Below are 20,437 nucleotides of genomic sequence, written 5' to 3'. Positions count from 1 at the left end.
TCCTATTATAGCTTCGAGCGTCGATGTAAAAAATGTTGGAAGAAACTTTTCTTTCACCTGGCCAGTTTGGCAACTACTGCATGACGGCGGCCGTTGAACAACTCGCAGCCGTCCTGGTCGGGTAAAACACTCGCAGCCGTCCTGGTAGGCTAAAAAACGCAGCCGTCCTGGTCGGCAGAAAAACTCTCTGCGCGAAACAATCTAACAATGCAACAATTGTCGTCATAACCACCGAGGAGCCATGGTAATTCGCGATACTGGTCGCCGGCGGAGAGCTACGCGAGGCGAAAGGTGGAGAGCTACGCGAGACGCGGAACTTCCTCGTGTTATACTTTGCCGGCGCATTTGTCCTTCGTAACAGAAAGCGGCTTATGTCCAGCGCAACGTGCGAGCAGGGGCGGCTCGTGACAATATCGGGTGGTGGGGCAAGGGCTGCAAGCAACTTTTATCAAGATGACGTCACAATGGCGTTTTCCAACGTAAACAAGTAACTTATGATGGTACGGTAACATGAATTTCCCGGCAACAGTGATTTTAACGTATGTGCCACGAGAGGTCTGCTGGTGAGCTGTGACTGGAAGTGTGGTAACTGCGTAAACGGCGTACGGAACAAAGATTCAACACGGTTCATGTTCGCATTAGACCTGACTAATTATCTGCAGAATTGGAAATGACTATAACTCGAGAGATAGCGTAAGCCTACTTGGAAAGGTCAACAAATTCGGACAGATACGCAATTGTTATCTCATAGATTGGGCCTGTCCTATTGAATCCAAAACATCATTCTAAAGAACTAAGAATAGCAGCCTCGGAAATTTGGTCTCGGTAGTCGGTACAGCATAAGAGATTTTGGCCTTGAAACTGGAGACTGCAACACGACACATACGTTTTTATTACTGTCTTATAGGTCTGCTGCGAAATCGCCTTTGGAAAATATATTACCGAATAAATACGTGGATGAAAGCCTTAAACTTGGTACACTGTTACATGACATTATCGAGAAGTGGCCTCATGGCCCTTTTCGGTATGGTACACTGTCAAAATTAATGCGAACAGACCAACACCGAATTTTGCGTAAAATTTACTGAGGAATAGGCTGATCAAGTGATCAGCTGTTAGCCGCCATCGAAAACGAAATAACTATCGCGCTTGACAGGGGGTTGTAAGCAAATGGCTTGAAGGCCACAATTTCACGGTGAAATTGATATTGGAGAATATAATATCAAAGTAAATATTTGAATGCAAACTGAGAATGATATCATCATCTCTGTGAACGTTACCGCAGATACACCGGCTTTTGCGTGAAATCCGCAATGTGTTGTAGGCTAAAGTGTCAGATCGGCGCACATCTTTACCACACTCGACCTTGATAACGAAATTACTGCCCTAATCATTGAGTGTCAACCTTGAGACTTGGCACAGCGTTCGATACTAAAATCAAGACATACCGTGCAAAAGCTTATGACGGATCTAGGTAAGGAGCATCGTTAAAATCAATAGAGACCAATACCGGCTTTGCGTATAATCTGTTAGCGATAAATGACTAGTCAGCTCTCACTCGAATTAGGAAGCCAAATTACCACTAACACAGTTCAGTGACAAACTTAAAACTTGGTACAGCGTTCGATACTAACATTAAGACTTTCCGTGCCAAATGTCATAACCGATCTCGGTATTGAACATCGTCAAAACCAATGGATACCAATACCGGCTTTTGAGTAAAATCTGTTTGCGATACATGACGGATCAGCACACACTCAACTTCGGAAACGGAATTACTACCCTAAACTTTAAGTAGAAACCCTGAAACTTGGGGCAGTGTTAAATACCACCATCACGACATGACAGAACAAGTTTCAAGAGAATTCATGGTGTGAAACCCCATTAAAATCGACCTATACCAGCAAAGGTCGACTAAACGCAGATGACGGTAACAGAGTTCAGCTATAGATACGATTGTTACATCACACCTTAAGGGCACAGAGCTATCGTGCCCCGGTTGCTCGGTAATTTTATGAATAGGAGAGAGTAAATCACCGTTTCTTTATTGTGCGCGGCTTTGAGAGAATAGACAGTGAAAGCTTGTTATGAGCGCTACCGGGGCAAGCCCCGGCTACGCATTCGCAAAGCGAAAACACAGAAGAGAATTCGATTTTCGCAGAGACTTCGCTATATATGGGCATTTACAAGCGAAAGGACAAGAAGTATACGATTTTCGCTGTGATTTCGGTTTATATAGATAGGTGTGCGTCTATAAATGGTGAAGAATTGTTATTGAACAGAATTTTAGGTGGGGCAATGCCCCAGTTGCCCTATAGGACGAGCCGCCACTGCGTGCGAGGCAATTCTTGACCGACTCGTTGCGACCTAGACGCGGATTTCGAATGCAGAAAAATTATAACTGTCAGAAGATATGTATTGTTCGTTGCATGAAAGCAAGATATGTATTGTTCGTTGCATGAAAGAAAAGATGCTTTATCTACACACAGACGATATTTTCAAACTACCTACCTTTTAATGTAGCGTATAGTGTTGTAAGTAAGCGAAATGTATTGTTAGAGGGATACGCATATGTTCACCAATTTCAGATAACACCGATCATCACCGAGCTTTTTCGTGACTGTCTATCGGAAGGTCTCATGTTGGCGGAATAATGCTTCCCGTTGGGGAATAGATTGTCGGATAGTACCGATAATCAAAACAATTCGAGACAAGAGTAATTTTAGTTCGGCGCAATGTAAACCTAGACGCGACAAAACTCTCCCCCGAAAGATATGAGCACAAGTGCAAAATTATCGATTCCGCTCTGCATGAGGCTTATGCAAAAAAGATTGAACGAATCTCATCATCTCAAACAGCCTGACAAAAATTTATCTGACCAGAAGGAATGAAAGAGGAAAGGTATAAAACCATCTTGTCTAACTAAATCGGTCGGTTGCGAAGTCTCATGTCGTGTTTACATGTATGGATCTATCAACTAGCCGCACAACGGCAACGTAGCCCTGGTCACTGGGCGTCCATCTCTATCCGTATATCATTACATGTATTGTCGCTCGTTATCGCGTATATGTAACAATAACTTTTTCATGTTAATCGTACTCATTAATGTTCCTTGTCCAGCGGCATATGCACATCATGCACTCATGGTATGCATATGCGCAGATCGTGTGTGAGTGTATCATGAGTCGGTGTATATGCCGCAAAAACATCAAGGACAAAAATTAACTACGTCCTTTGCTATCTTGACCGATTGAAAATGAAAGTTGGTAAGTAGAACAGCAACTTACGACCCAATTGAGATAACTAACATGCAGTACAGCATCATACAACTGAATGAAGACAGCTGACACGTAGAATAGAAACACCGACATACAAATGAAGGTAGCTGACCCGCAGTACAGCAACTGACACGTAGAACAGTAACACCAACATACAAATGAAAACCCACAGTTCTGCAATATGCAACTGAATGAACATCGCTGGCACGAAGAACAGCAACACCAACATCCAACTGAATGAAGATCGCTGACAGGAAGAACAGAAACAACAACATATAACTGGATGAAAATCGCTGACAAGAAGCGCGAAGTACTGCAAGAGCAACATACAGTAGTATACAACCGAAAGAAGATGGCTGACACATTGCTGTGAGATTACTTCGCGTTTGCCAATAATTACCCGTGGTCCTTGGTTTCTTCATGTTAGTAATTCGTGCTTGCCGTGTAGTAAAAGTCGTAACTTGTACTGTATCGGCTTACTTTGCTTCGGTATAGGATCAAGAAGTAGTTGAAAAAACAACAACAGAACGTTTCTAGCGGCGAGAATGGGATCGTGATGGAGATTTTGAAGACGATCTGAGCTATTAACATCTCCGAGAAGAGGTTTCAGTGCGACAAAGTTTTTATTCTCATGAAGTATTAGGGTTAGGGGTAAATTTTGTGCCTCACATCCGGCCGGCTTACTAAGTACTCACTCTGATTCGTCATCCCAACAGGAATAACTGCCTTTTTTTACCAGGACTTTTACCGTGTCACTCACATGACGTCATTTCATAGCTGAATGATTTCATATCCGTTTTTCGGCTTTACGATTTATAATTTAAATTGTTTTTCGGCTTTACGATTTATAATTTAAATTACTTGAAAACTGTTAGGTAATTTCAATTTTCATTATTTTATTCATATCAGGGTTGTAACCAAGTCACATGGTTCCGAGTCACGAGTCAATCATACTTTTGTGGTATTGACTCGAGTCGAGTCGAGTCATTTTCAATTCATCACAGACTCGAGTCCGAGTCCAAGTCACCGTTTAAGGGGTCAAGTCCGAGTCATGGTGTTACGACTCGAGTCGAGTCCAAGTCACAGTATTGAAGTCATGTTCAACTCATGTTTTCAATCCTGCTTGGGTGATATCGAATTCCTTGTTTGCGAAACATGCTCATTTTCTCCCTATCAGAGTCTTGACACGTGTTTATTTAGGCAGATAACGGACAGGTCCTGGCTTCATTTACCGATGCTAAAGATAGCTTTACTAATCTTAGAACTTAAAATCAAATATCTCTCTTGCCAGTCTGATACATCACCAATACAAGCATTCAGTTTTTATTATGAGCACATCGACGATAGCTCACGAATAGCTGATAGAGAACCAACGAGTTCACGTCTACATACTATCTGATAGATAACCAACAAATTCACGTCAAGATACTAGTTGATAGAGAATCAATAGATGCATGTTTATGTAGAGGTATTTACAACAGGCCAGCATGCTGTAAAAGCGTGCATGCAACTATGTGCATTGTGCAGTGACAACAGAACAGATACCTTTTGATTATACTAAAGTGCATTACAGACTACATCGCAGTTACAGCATTGGAGAAATAATTGTACAATGGGGCTGTTCAAAAACATTTTTTCAAATTTTCCGGCTACTTCTTAAAATTGCTAGATTGCCTAAAAAATCAAATTTGGCTCAATTCCAACCAGTAGAAAGCAATGCTATGAAAGAAAATTTTAGACTAATTTCAAATAGAGATTTTCGAATTTTACCGGCTATCTCATGATATTGTTACATTGTGTAAAAATATGATTCATAGCAAATTTGACTCAATTCCAACTAGAAAAAGTTAAGTTATTAGATTAGAATGTTTTGGATATGAAAAAATAGTCGGCTCACTACTATGTAATTATATTATATGAAAGAATTTCTCACTAAAATACTCCATTTATTTTCAAATCCAAAATATTCTCCTCTCACATCATTGATTCCACTTTTTTCAAATTAAGCCAGATTCAGTGTTCCTTTTATGCAACATAACAATTTTATCAAGTAACCACCCAGTAAAATAAAAAAGAAGTTATTTTAGAACAGCCATATTGTACAAACATCACACAACATTAGCCATTCATTATTACTCACGTGCAAAATGCACATACCTAACAAAACGTCAAATGGACGAGGGGCATTGTGTGTTTTCACAGACAGCAGATCAAATCAATGAGTTACACCTCAAAAATACTAATGTGGAAAGGAGATCCTCAAATATGTTAAAGCGGCATGGCCGTAGAATGAATCCACATCTACTGAATACACGTTCCACTAGTGCACTAGAACTAGATGCAGGAATTGACAAGCATTTTTGAACCACACTGAAGAGCATTGAATACTCATTCTTTCTAGTCGCCCAAAAATGCAAAGAATCATCGCCGTCAAATCTACACATGAGCTTATCAGTCTCTTCACCATCTGAGTCATTTCATTGGCTCTAATTGAATTTTGATTCAATTGTCTGCTTGTATAATTGAAAAGTCTGGAGTACTTTAATTGCGGAGGATCTATTACCTCTTCATCACTGGACGATTTTGTACAATGCATTGCTACTATGTATCATTTTCTGTTGTTTTTACGGCGGCATATCTGATATGAGACAAGTGCAACGATAGCAGTGGTGGCAAATAGCGATGTCGGCAGAATTTGTCGGATGCGTTGATCTAGCCATTATGATTCGCAAATTTCTTCATCTTCAAGTCATATAAAATAAGCCGAGTCAATGACTTGGGTCGAGTCATGCGTAATGACTCGAGTACAAGTCGAGTCAATCCAAATATTGACTCGAGTCGAGTCATTTTCCCATTTCAAGAAAATGACTCGAGTCAAGTCGAGTCATAAAAAAATCGTGACTCGAGTCGAGTCATGACTCGAGTCATTACAACCCTGATTCATATTCCTAACCACATTATGTACGAAATAAGGCAAAGCCATTTTTAAGATGCAGTTGATCCTTTAAAGCAAGTTGAATGTCCGACTCACTCCACTCCATCTTCTCAATCAATCCTTAGACCTAGCTTGACAATACAAACCGACGAATTTTAATTGCTACGGAGCCTCATTATGTCGTCATACTACAGCCGGTATAAGGGGTTATGATATAACAATGAACTGAGTTCAGCGTACACCGCAGCGTGCGGGGAGCTGGTGATTCGAGCGGGAAAACATTTAAGGACGCTTGTTTGTGGACACTGGTCATAGCACAGCACAAAACGAGCATAGGATTGACATACGCGCTCGTGCGTAACGCCGCGGGTAGCAAAGTTGTTACGAAGAAGTTTCTAGGCACAACTATGAACGCAAACAATGGTAAATTGGAAGTCCTCAAAATATTCAAGGATCTGCTCCGATCATTTAATGGAGAAATACATCGACAGAAGTCGATACAAATGTAAATTAATGCCAAATGCTGTGCCAACAAGGTTCACGAAATTTCCTTCTTATTGGAATACGGTAATTATGTCCTGCATTTGCTCACCATGATAGAAATCGTCTGCTCGATTATAATTTTTCAACTTTTCCAGGGTTCTGGAGCCCTATATCATGTAAGCCAACAATAACTCAGTCAAAAAGTCAGCTGAAGAAAATGATTCAACATGATCATTGTCATTCATACAGTAAACCAATTTCACCGGTAAAGCTCCAGAAACTTTTCAATACGGCGAAGGCACGTACTGATATATTGAAGAGAACTACCGGGTGGGAGCAAAATTGAAGTTGATGGTGGTACATGTCTTAACCTTTTCCGACTGCATATTTTTACACCGCTCCTTTGTCCGACTGCATATTTTTACACCGCTAACAGGCGGCATGGGTACAATTGTACCCACGTACATTTTCCATTGAAATTTCCAAGTTAGTTATATTTTTTGTACGGTATGCCATATTTATTGGTTAGAGCGTTTAAATACTGTGCTCTAGGGAAGTATAGCACGTGTTGCTGCACCATTTCTCTCTTCATTCCCCTTTTATTTTTATCATCCTTTCTGCCCCTGCGATCAGCTATCGTCATGCCAGTCGTCCCACTTCGTTTCCTCTCCCTTCGTCTCTTGCCTTAGCTGTTCAAATCCATCATGAGTCCAGAGATGTGTGACATCATACTAAGAGAAACAAATCGAAGGCTGGAAGAGTTTATGAAGCTTTCAACAACAATCTCCCAGAAAGATTTCGTAATGCTTCTGAACGGCCACCACTAAGAACATTCGAGCCCAATACTGAAGTTGAGCTCAGTGCATTTATTGACATCCTCGTTGCTGCTGATGTACACAGGAATAACAAAGAGAATCTGGACAATATGTGGAAAGTAGATGCTTGCCTCTTATACGTGCAGCTATGTCTCGTGACCGCTTCAAGTTGATGCTCAGATTTACCAGATTTGACAACGATAATACACGTGCAGAGCGTGTGCAAACAGATAAAGCTGTACCAAACGAGATCTGTGGCTAATGCTGAATAAAAATTTTGAGAGAGCCTACAAGCCACATGAATGTATCACAATAGATGAACAATTGTTTCCATTTCGAGGACATACAAAATTCCCACATTATATACCATCTAAACCAGCTAAATATGGTATCAAGGTGTTCTGGGCTTGTGATGCATCAAACGCCTACCCACTGCATGGTCAGCTTTATACTGGAAAACCAATAGATGGTCCCCGACAAACAACTGTTGGTGAGCGAACAGTTTTGGACAAGGTCTGTTTGTATAAAGGCTCTGGAAGAAACCACCGATAATTTCTTCACAGGTATGCAGCTAACTAAAGTATTGAACACCTGAGACATGAATTTAGTTGGAACAGTCAGAAAAAACAAAGAGGTTTTTGCCAAGCAACATGCAGCCTGGCAAGAAAAGAGCACTTCACTCGACCAATTTCGCCTACCGTCGAGATGCAACAGTCTGCTCATATGTGCCAAAGAAAAACAGAGCAGTTGTGCTTCTCTCATCCATGCACATGACCGGAGAAGTCGAAGCAACACAATCAAGCAAACCAGAGATCATCAGGTACTATAATAAAACCAAAGGGGGGTGGACACAATGGACAAAATGCTGGGTGAATACGCAGTAAAACGACGTACAGTGCGTTGGATTTTGGCTTTTTTCTATAACATGATAAACGTCACTGGCTTAGCGTCGTTTATCATCTACAGGGAACACAAGCCAGTGTTTAGGAAAAAGGACAAACGGAGAAAGTTCCTGAAATATCTTGCGAAACAGCTATGTATGCCTTCAGTGAAAGCTCGCTCTACCAATCGCATGATGATGAGAAACCGCTTCCTTCGAGCTGCAGTGGAAATGGTTCTAGGACGGCCCATTGCGACACCGCCAGAAGTGGCAGACGCTAACCCCAAAGAACCCCATGGAAATCGAGGAGCTACGCCGATTGTTGGCAGTTGCTATGTCTGCAGAGATCAGAAACGAAAACGACGTAAAACCAGGAAAGGCTGCGTGGCTTGCGTTCAGCCTGTGTGCGACGAACACTCCATAACAAAAACAAAGTGTATTACTTGTGACAGTTACTAAACCCATTCTGCAGCAACATTCAAACGTTGTGCACGAAATCTTGCTTTCCTGCGAGCTTCTTTTAGGCTCATTGTTTTTTTAATAATCTATAGAATAACCCAGCGGAGCATTTTAAAGATTTTTTAATTATGGACAACCCCATACGGCCGTAAACCAAACTTTACGCTGATTGGTCGAGAGACAATGGCCCATGGATACGGCGCAGCGACGGAAGACGCTGCCTTTACCTGGGACTAGTTAGCACTACGATGCATTACTATAGCCGTATAGGACTGTATAAAAACAACAAGATTACAGTTAAATGTTTATTTTTTCATCAATAATATAATTATAGGAAAGGAAATAAAATATTTAGTAACATATACTATACTATAATGCCGAAATACTGCTGTGGTTATAAATGCAGTGCCACCAATGGCAATGAACTGGGTAAGAACAGATCTTACCATTCTTTTCCTTTCAACGCAAAGCACAGGAAGGTTCGGGAATGCGGAGTAAGAAGGCAGGACTAGTTGTGGCATACATTTGGGCCTGAATTTGATGCCAGTAAGAGTGATTTACTTGTAATTATCCAGTAGCAGTCAAATAAAATCTGTTTTTCTGTGATTTCTGCCCAAGTTCAAATTTCATGAACTCATCGACTGTGATGTTACGATATTTCTAGGGGCACTTTACCTCAAGCACACCAACTGCAGATGAGGTATGCTCAACTAGAATCCCTCTATCAGGTGAAGCACCCAGGCATCCACATGGAAAATTAAGATCAAGACCAATATTTGCTACATTCACATGAGTGATGCTACATATGGTAGTCTTGAATAGCCCTTTCTTCGTGCGATAACACCCACAATATTGAATCCCTGTTCCTACTGTACTGTCCTTGAAGTGATTTGAAAAGAGATGGTGGATATGGAGTACCTGCTTCCTGGTCCCCCCAAAGCAGTCCAAAACCCTACCAAAAATGCTACTTATTGTGAGTCGATGAGCCCTATGTATTTACCCCATTCTGCACTGCACATTCTCGCTGTTCTGATGTCCTGTGGGCAAGGTAGCTAATCTGCATACGACTAACGTTGTTGGCTTCTAACCCCAAGATTCAGGTGATGGCTTTGAAGATGCCATTTCAAGGCTACACGATGGGAATTCTATATCAGGATCAACAGATGACAATGTAGGATTTGCATGTGCACCATCCACAACATTGGAGGAAGACAGTTGACACGGCATGGAGGAAGACAGTTGACACGGCATGGAGTTCAGGGTCCGCCTTTTCGCAATGTACGTATTTTCTGCTTCACCACGGAGATTGTGAATGGGAATCGCACCTCTCTTGAGACGTGATTTTCTAAACTGTATTGGTGTATCTATGATGCACTAGCAGCAAAATCTTCCTTGCAAAAGTGGTAGGACCAAATTTTCATTTTACACAACATTGGTGCTTTTAGCCTGCTCAAGGCTTTGTACTCCACGACATTACAGTATTTGAACTGATCAATGCATTTTTCTTGTCTTTGACATTCTTTCCACTCTCCCATGCACTCGCTCGCGATTCATCGAATCTTTTGCTGCCGACTTGCAGCTTGGCTCACTGTGATTTCTGGGCTTTTAAAGTCACTGTAACTGCAGTGAGGTCGGCGATGAGGAGCAAATGAAGCTTGTGGAAGTAGGCTTGAAGTCATGCCTTCTTACTCTGCATTCCCAAGCCTTCCTGTCCTTTGCGTTGGAAGGAAATGAATGGAAAGATCTGTTCTTCCCCAGTCCATTGCCATTGGCGGCACTGCATTTATAAACACAGCAGTATTTCGGCATTATATATCAGTATATGTTACTAAATATTTTATTTCCTTTCCTAATTATGTTATTGACGAAGAAATAAACATTCAACTGTAATATTTTCGTTTTTATGCAGTCTATACGGCTATAGGTATACATTAGGGATGGTGTGAACGTGAGGTTCACGTTCGCGTTCTGTGTGTGAACCTCCGAAATTTAGAGGTTCACGTTCACAAACGAACCTTGATAGGTTCTGCACTGTGAACCTTTTTCATCTATTACAATTTTCACTTCATTAGGCCTATAACATCTTTGGTTGAAATTTATTGCATTTCAACTGCCGGCCACTCTATGCATGGCGCTGGCAGCATAAAAAAATAAACACCAAACGACCATGCAGTCATGCACCTTGAATATCTCAAAAGTCTTACTTGCTTTGATACAAAAGTTTGCTCGAAATATCCAGCTTTCCGTTTGTGAATATTTCGTGACTCTCTGTGTGAGCTTGACCCACAATCACACAAGACCAAGAGCGAAATACGCTACATGTAGGTAGGTATACTCAGCGAATGATGCTTATTCAACCAATCAATGAAATTGATATCGTTGTCAGATGTAAAAAAATCTAGCTGGCGTACGGGGTCAATCTTGATTTCATGTGTTTATTGTATCATAAAAAAACAAATCCTTGTGATTGGGGTGTTGACTACTGCTGTAAACTTGTTCACGGGGTAATATTGGTAGCAAGTATAGAAACCCGTCTTACGCTCTGCGCAAAATCAACGTAGCAATGCTCAGACGTCGAATGCATTACCTGGTCTGGCCTAGACCGTTAAGCTTATATTCCCTTGCAAGTCCTCGTCCAAATTGTTGGCAAAGCGACAGAAGATATTGATTTTATGGGATTATTGTATAATTTGATTGCCCCAGTTGATACATTTGGCGACGATTGTCGACGTTTACTTAGTTATAGGCTATCATATCACTGAAATGTAGGGTTGTAATTAGCAACATGACGTCACGTGACGTCATGAGGTTCACGTTCGCGTTCACACAGAACCTTTCCAAAAGGTTCGCGTTCACACGAACCTGAACCTTTCCGAGGTTCACACCATCCCTAGTATACATCGTAGTGCCAACTAAGCTTAGGTAAATGCAGCGTCTTCCGTTGCTGCGCCGTATCGATGGCCATTGTCTCTCGACCAATCAGCGTAAAGTTAGGTTTACGGCCGTATTTTACATAAGCATACTGTTTTCTTTTGATGCAGCATCAATGAATATTAATTAGCGATATCCCATTGGCATTAGCCATCAGAAACTACCCTGAATAATTTCCATGCGTTCTTTTTCTCTATTTCAAACTACCCTGAATAGTTTTCCATACGTTCATTTTCTCTTTTTTTCTCTTCATACTTATCTGGATATGATCACATTTATTGATCAGCTTCTTTGTGTGGTTCCGTAGAGAGCAGAGCGAAAAATACAGAGAACATGATCTCAAAATCATGTAGATACTGATGAGGTGGGTCACTTGAAAGTTTACTGACTTTACCCCGAATATGGCAAAAATGTTATGCCAACATGGTCAATTTTGGTTAGTCACATGTCATATATTACACTGAGTTTAGGATTTTGTAACACCTAATACTTCGATAGCAACGACACATCAGATATGGATGCCTCTTATCCGGACTTGGACACAAGCAAATCTCACGGCTCAGTGAAATTGGTCTAAGTCACACTTTCCATTTGTCGCAGATACAACTTTCCGTTGTTCGGTAGTGTCTGGTTTTGGTTTGGTTCATGTAATGTAGATCATCTCGATACCGAGGTGGCGTACAGACGAGGATATTCATTTTGGCGTCAATGATTTGTAATCACTAAAAGACAGAGTATATTACTTAAGGTGCATCTATACTCTAAAGAAAGGTGTATCTATATACTCTAAAGAACGGTAACTCATATCTATGCTGATAGGAGTGTTCGGGGAATCGCTGTAATCCACCTAAGATTAGTACTGATGTAGCCAGGTTATTATAATATTACTTATTGATCATTCATCACCGAGCCATGAGTCGCTTCTTAGATATTTTATTAGTATTTTTTTTCACGCACTGAGTAAGGTTTGTTACGTTTAGACAGCGAACTCGAGTGGTTGATCGTACAGAAAACCTAATCGATGTATTCGTATAGTGATTCCTAGTATCAAGTTATCATAGAATTACATAACACGATTCGAGTTGTAGACCGCTATATCGATACCCGCTCTATAGGTCAGATAGGTTACTTTATATTATTGCATATCCTTATAGGAATAACCGTATTCACTTCAAATTTTTTTCTCGACAACTCACTCTACAAGGACACTCGAATTATCTATAGTAATGACCTCCTTTCGATGTTGGGTTTGCGTGCGCCAGTTCGCGAAGAAAAGTATTATGAAAGTACATTTAGCGACGCACACCTATATCAAGAATCACGAATGTGAGATTTGGGAACGAAGATTCCTGCAAAAAGGAAATCTCCAAACACGCATAGCGGGACACTTCGGTGTAAAGAACCACGGCTGCGGGGTTTGTGGAAGATTTTTTGCTAGAAAAAGCACATTGAACATTCACGCATGCTGCAGTAAAAAAAAACTCTATGGTTGTGAGATTTGTGAGAAATATTTCACGCGGACAAGTGATCTGCGCCGCCATTTGCTAAAGCACTCGGATGTAAAAAACACGGTTGCGAGATTTGTGTGAAAGGTTTTACTTTACAATATTCTTTGAAAAGGCATCTCGCTACTCATTCACGTGGTTAGATTCTGTGTTTTGGTTATTTACCAGTGTAAATAAATTTTCATCGAGGCGGTGAATTCGTCGTGTCAATGTATACCCGGGATATTCTCGAGTTATTAGATACGGGTTCACTGAAAGAACGTTGATTGAACTCAGCGGGAGGGGTGCTTCTGTGTAGGATTCGGTACGCCTAACCGACTTACGCGCATATTCGCTGTCAGAGCTAATTAGATACCAACACGTGATAATGAATAATGATATAGACCAGTGATTCCCAACCTTTTTGTCTGCATTCCCCACTTCAATAAGACAGAATCCGTTTTAAAAGATCACCGATTCCTGATGTATGGAACATATTACGAGATTGCGATCCACCCTGCATTTAAGAACTGTTTCCCGTCGGCTCGTCATGTCAGGTGTGGAAATCATTTAAAAGAGAATTTAGAGAAATATTGCACCGACAAGGTACCAATGACTTTGAAAGTAAGAACAAGGTTGGTGAAAAATAACATAGCAGTCATGGAGAGCACTGGTGAGGCAGAATAAGACTTGAAGGCAAACATATTGTTTAAGGCAAACATATTGCTCCAAACAATGTCAGCGCAGGTCCGCTCATATGTCGACAGACAGATTTTTCCTGCTTTACGGTGGAAACGTCTGGCCATATAAAAGTGAAATAAGCTTGTGGACTAACGAGAACTGTGAATCTGTTAACGCAGTTATGAAAAATTGAGAGAGAGAAAAATTGAATCAGTGCCAAAATTAATAGAGGGGTTATAGGACCTAGTTACTGCCATGTTTGGCGATATTAATTAGAGTTGAATTGGAGTAGGTAGCTACCGGCTATATGGTGAATATGTGAACTTTCAGCAAACCCCGAATAATTGGATTGGAAAAAGTCAAGCAGCTAAAGATAACTATTGGAATAGATTCAATCAGGCCAAATTAAGATCAAATTTCATCATATCAACAGACGGAGGACTAATTGCAGAGGCATCACCAGTTGGCTCTGGAAAAAAAATCACGGAGAAAAAGGAATGAAAACGATAACAATAGGGGAAAGATCGGATCGGGATGATATAGTATGGATTGAAATTATATGAATGTTTCATCACACAACTGAAATTTCTGAGAGTGTTGCTTATTGTTGAATTCGATCATATGCCTAATATATGTTTTCCAATGCCAAGCTGTGACAATATTTTAAAAGACATACAGTGTACAGGGTTACCATATTTTTGTAACACAAATTCCGGACGCTATTTAGCGCCCACCAGCGGATTTCAAAATGAGGTATGAGCACACTGTCGATCAATATTATGTCACACCAGCAAAGCACTGTTTATCGACTAGAGGTGGTCCAGGACCGAAGTCACATTTTTCAGCCCCTCCTGCCCCAATAAACACTGATCTTGAGCCCACAGTAGGGTAATCGATTCATTTTCTGGCGGATTAATATATCTGGTTTCTATATGCACCTGGTCGTTAAAATGATTTGAATGAAGTCATGTTCATGCAGAGGTGGTCAAAGTAGTCAAGAAAGCTACTCAAGGTGAAGTAGTGAAGAAAAAATCTACTCAAGTACAGGTACTTCTTCCGTAAGCAACCTAAAACTACTTAAGTAGAATTTACTGACTTTAAATCCACTCAATTAAGTAAGTAAGTAGTTTCAGAAAAGTCAATTATACGCTCTTGTTGACTGTCTATAAAACTAAGTTTTAAGATGACGATTCTGTCACTCAAATGAGGTATCATATCATTGATACACAACCACACCAATGAATGCAACTTCTTTGTTTCGATTTGAAGATGTACTTATTTGAACAGCTTCTTGGTGATACAGAACTTCAATACACAATTGAATAGTATATTCATATTGAAATGAACCCGAATATTGTGCCTAGGAGTCGACTTTTATCTAAATACACAGGCCAAGGCTGTGTTAACAAAACGAGTTCGTGTACCATCTAAAAATAGTACATTTAACGCTCTCGTGTTCAAAATTTCATGCTGGTGGCGTCATATTTTGTGATACGACTGTTGATATACGATGTTCTTTTGAATTTTCGACTACAGTGGTTCTCAACCTATATGTTTTCGCGGACCACTTCTGGACCGTCATGGATCCCTGCGTACCTCCTCAAATTTAAGTTCAAATTTAGCTTAATTATTGTGCAGCGGTCATCTATCTATCTTGTGCAATAATTAACTGTAGGCTAGTGATAAATAGCAATAAATGACTTTTCTTCTAATTACCAACATACAATATGTAGAAATAGGGTGGTCGTGTATCGAAAATCCACGAATTCGATTCGATATTAACATGTGCCGAAATTCTATTTCCACGAATATTGATGGTGACGAATGTAATATTAACATGAAACGCTTCCCTCAACACGTTTGGGTATTGCAACATTCATGATATTACATGACAACTCACTCACCCAAAGTGAGAAACGGATTTTTCAATGAACGTCCAACCTAGTCATTCCTATCTAGCAGCTCATCTTGAAGTTGTTTTTAGCAGTTATGAAGCGAAACTCTTCATTTCTCCCTTTGATTAAAAAATTTAAAATAAGGTTATCAATCATTTTGCAAATTTGGTTTGGTTGAGAACCGCTGCTCTACTATTTGCTGACCACTACCCCTGAGGAGTGTCAGCCGAAAATATTCGGATTCATTTCAATATGTATATGAATACGTATATACCATTCAAATGTACTGATTATTCAACTTGATGAGTAGCTGGTTCTCAAAATTTTAAGAACCAATCTTTGCTCGCTTCGGTGTGAAAATAAGTCCCGCCGAGCTAAAAAGTCTCTCACATGCAGCAGATGCCAGCAAACCTGAATTCAGCCTTGGAAATTGCTTTTTCGGGAAATTGCTTTTTCGGGGCAGGCAATGTCTTCAACACATTCATATCCCGAGATTTGGAGGACAAGTATGTCTCTAATTCAGTATGTGTCTTAGAAGCAGAGCGGCTGGATTTCTCCGTCGCGGAAAAAGATCCTCCTCTTCGGAGGTTGACTCGGATGGCTTACTCTCTTCTTGCAAAAGCTTTTTTTTCAAGTACACGAGACCTTTTTGGATTATAGTGTCGTCTGAGGTCCAGTTAGTTTTGAATTTTGGCAGCAGAATAGGTGCACTACTCAACTGTTCATCTTCGATCATTGTAGCAAATCTGACTTTTATGCCAGTAATAATTGCATTTGCCAATGTTTTACAATGAGAAGATGAATCCTGTGCTCTTTCAAGCTTACAGAGCAACTGCTGTAGTGTTGGAAGAAGCCAACCCATATAAGCATTCTTCTCCGAAAGTAGTATATCAATTGCCTTGGCAACCGGCTTCATCACAGCACAGTAATCTTTGACAAAATCCTGCTCTACGGCAGGCAGTCAGCATTGGCACTTCGAAGGAATTGAAAACCGTCCTCAGTGCTGCTTCCCCTCTGTTTCTGGTCAATATTACTACAATTCTTTTCATGGCTAGATACATCGAATTCCATCTCGTACAGATTGGCCGAAAGAATTGAATACCACATTCAGGATCTACAATCTCGGCAGCCGACGTAGAACGGCCTAATTTATTCCACACCGCAGATAGTTCTCCAAAAGTAGAGCGATTGAGCTTTTTGAATTTTTCATCCTTCATTTCAGCATCCAGTGCATCTTTTTTAGCAGTCAAATGTAGAATGTGACAAGCGCAACGCAACGTTGATGTGGCGGTAGTTTGTACTCCAAACTTGGTTGTTCATCAAGTAATTCTGTAGCATTGGCAAATTCCAATGCGTCCCCCTCGTCGTCACTGCCATCACACTGTCGCCGTCATTGTTATCATCATTATTTCCAATCACAAAAAAGCCTTTAAAAAATTGGAGACATTGTCAGATGTATGTTGTTTTCACAATTTTATCACGTATGCCATATGCAGAATGCACATCGTCAATGGCGCTTGCAAGCGTATCATAGGTGAGTGAGCCTTTCAAGCGCTGACACGCTAATGCGACTCTCTAGGTTGGAATCTTCTATCCAGTGAGCAGTAACTCCCATATAGCTTCGACGTCCTGCTGACCAGCAATCTGTCGTTGTTGCAATGTAGTCGAATTTACTCATTGCTGTAATAAGGTTTTCCTTTACCGTTTTTGCCGTCTCATCCATCTTCCTCTTCAAAGTTGCTGTACTGATTACTTGAACACCAAAATCACCCATTAGGTCCTTGAATGAGGGTAACTCCACAAAACTGAACGATCGGACACCTTCTGCAATCAGACGCATTAGATTTTCTTCAAATTTGTTCTGGGAAGCTTTCCTATTAAATTCAGGTGTGATGTATATTGCGCAGCGAGTGCACTGTCGTGTTATGTGATGACAGGACGACCTTGACGTAACGAAAATGACCTTACCGTAGCATAATACTTCCACTTGACAAACTGTAAATAGCGAGAAGTAAGTAAGTCACTGCATTTTGTGAAGTAAATACTTCCACTTGACAAACTGTAAATAGCGAGAAGTAAGTAAGTCACTGCATTTTGTGAAGTAGAAGTAGCGACAATCAGATCTATTCGAGTAAGTAGTACAAGTAGCGCAAAACTACTTGAGCACTTCGTTACTGACCACCTCTGTGTTCATGTCACACCGATATGATTATTTGTCAGCCTAATGCTGATGTGCACTACGCCACGAAGCTATATAAACACCGCACATCCGGTGGTTTCCAACATTTTATGGTCGCGATTTCATTTCCAATTTGAAAATGTACCGTTACCCAGCTCAGAATTTGATACGCTTATGATTACGGTCATCTCCCGGTTAAGTACGCAACTTGATCCTGAGTAGTTTGTGCGAACTTAGCAGTTAAACAGCCGCCTAGGGTACCCAATGCACAAATTTTGCATTTATTACGTCATTCACGATGCGTTGCTCGTGTGTGGCTTTGTATGCCATTCTTTTCTGCTAGTGTACAGTACACCACAAGTAATTTGTTGGGTACAATTTTTATCGTTCGCATGATGTCAGGTAGAGGTAAGCGTTAAAGTGAATCCCAAACATTGAAAGTCATCGCCAAGTTGTATGTGCCGTCCTCTCCGAGTAAAAGAAGTATGGCATGAGTGAAGCTGCTATCCGAAAGATTTTGAAAAACCGGGAAGTTATTCGAAAGCGTTCTGCTTTGATGTCTGAAGAGACAAAAAGTTTCGAGCATCCGTTGGTCGGTTTCCTGAGCCGGAAGATATTCTATATCTTTGGATTGATAGCATATGCGCCGTGCAAGTCTTCCCGTTTCCTCCTCACCCCTGCACACCCAAACAATAATAGCTCAACAATTATCAATATCAAAAGAGGATTTCATGTGTGGTGGCAGAGGCATAGCCGATTCAGAGCACGTCTAGGATTGCTGAAATTTCTTCTTAATGTTGAAGGAGATGAAGTGGACAAGACCCAAAGATTTTGGCTGCACACGGTATAATTGCACGGTAAGATCCTGAAAATGTGTTTATGGTTGAAACAGAGTCGTTTTTTCGTCAGCTACCTACATATACCTTGCTTATGCCATTCGGATATCTCAGCAGCATCCGAGGGAAGAAGAAATCTAAATACCGCGTGTCTCTGGTTATTTGGGCAAATGCCACAAGAACACACAAAGTTCCATGCATAATGCACATTGATTGGGAAACCTAAATCTCCGGAATCGAGGATTCTCAGGCGATTGTGGGTCAATCAATCAATCAATCAGGTTTATTAATATTTTCATCGTTTCAAAACATCACAAGACTGCGATACAATGAAAATACAGGAAGGTGTCGAAACAACTTGGAGTAGCCTTTAATATCAGACACCCACCTTAGCTCATCGAATTCATGATTTCAAGTGGCAGGGATATATAAAGAATTGTAATTCCTTCAGATAGTACAGGAGTAGTTATCGTCAGATGTCGTCCTGGGGCAAAAAGCCGAGTAGCTAAGCCCCACTACCCCCCTCACACCTACCTACACCCACCTTAGCCTAGGCCGGTGGTACCCAACCTGTGGTACGCGTACCACTAGTGGTACGCGAAGGTCTTCCAGGTGGTACGCGAGTAGATTCTGTGTTTTTTTCGACCGACGGGATTTTGAGTTTTTTGAAGCCGTCGTCGTCGTGGTTAGGGGTACGGTAATACAACCAATGACGGCCTACGGCAGCGGTTCTCAAACTCTTTTAAGCACGTCCCCCTTCATATAGTGAAAAATTTCGCCCCCCCTCCTTATCGTCGTATCACAAAATGCAACCAGAATGCTGGCAATCCAAATGGATAGTTTGATGGAATGAATGGTTATGACCAATGTGCCCGCTAAGCTGCGCACGTGCGCCAATGCGCAGTGCTGTCACGGTCTCTGCGCACAGAAAATCTAGGTAGCGCACAGAAAATCTAGGTAGCGCACAAAAAATCCGAAGTGATGAATTTTGTTTTAGTCGTTACGCACTGTTGTCCAAGGGTCTGCGCAGTGAGCTGGTGAGTGTGCGCAGACTCGTCAAAAATTAGAGGGAGCATTGGTTATGACTGTTGTTGGGAGAATTTCCTAATGTCTAATTCCGTTTACACACAAAATATTTCCATTTGACCGCAGCTTTGCGCCCCCCCCCCCCTTCAGATGCTTTCACGCCCCCCACAGTTCGAGAACCACTGGGTGCGGGGATGAGATCTAGTAAAGTATCGGGATTCCTAACTTACCAAATTCCGTATTACTGTTATATATTTGACCACAGGCATTCCAAATGGATCCACTACAGAGATCATATACTGCGCCTTAAAATGGGCAGTTTATTTTCTGTTTCGCTGCCTTGGCACTCAACACGGTGGAAACGTCCTTTGACCGCCTTTGGCGCGTAACTTATGTAGGTGGTACGCGAGCACTGCATAAAACCTAGAAATGGTACGTGGGTGGAAAAAGGTTGGGAACCACTGGCCTAGGCGAAGTAAATAAGATGCATGCAGAATGCATACTGAATGAAAAGTAATGCAGAGAATATTAGACGCAAGCGACAAAATGAGGTGG

The 20,437-nt window shown here is 41.1% G+C and overlaps 2 protein-coding genes across 2 annotated transcripts in view; one reads left to right on the top strand and one right to left on the bottom strand.

Annotated features, from left to right (window-relative positions):
* The window catches only part of LOC145434828 (ARF GTPase-activating protein GIT2-like), a 336,581-nt gene extending 317,014 nt beyond the window's left edge, over positions 1 to 19,567 (bottom strand). The window contains exon 1 of the mRNA XM_080312056.1: positions 19,553 to 19,567. The gene's annotated coding sequence lies outside the window, so the exon portion shown is untranslated. The remainder of the gene's footprint in view (positions 1 to 19,552) is intronic.
* On the top strand, positions 8,134 to 8,850 carry LOC145434860 (uncharacterized). Its single transcript, XM_080312105.1, has 2 exons — positions 8,134 to 8,331; positions 8,478 to 8,850. The coding sequence occupies exons 1-2, from the start codon at positions 8,162 to 8,164 to the stop codon at positions 8,848 to 8,850; spliced, it is 543 nt and encodes a 180-aa protein (XP_080168231.1). The 5' UTR covers positions 8,134 to 8,161.
* Positions 19,568 to 20,437: the final 870 nt, after the last annotated feature.

Source organism: Botryllus schlosseri, chromosome 3, assembly GCF_051294905.1.
Source record: "Botryllus schlosseri isolate E-star chromosome 3, Bs_hap1, whole genome shotgun sequence".
Classification (NCBI taxonomy): domain Eukaryota; kingdom Metazoa; phylum Chordata; class Ascidiacea; order Stolidobranchia; family Styelidae; genus Botryllus; species Botryllus schlosseri.
The sequence above is the reverse complement of the archived record's forward strand: the minus strand, read 5'-3'. Positions and strand labels throughout refer to the sequence as shown.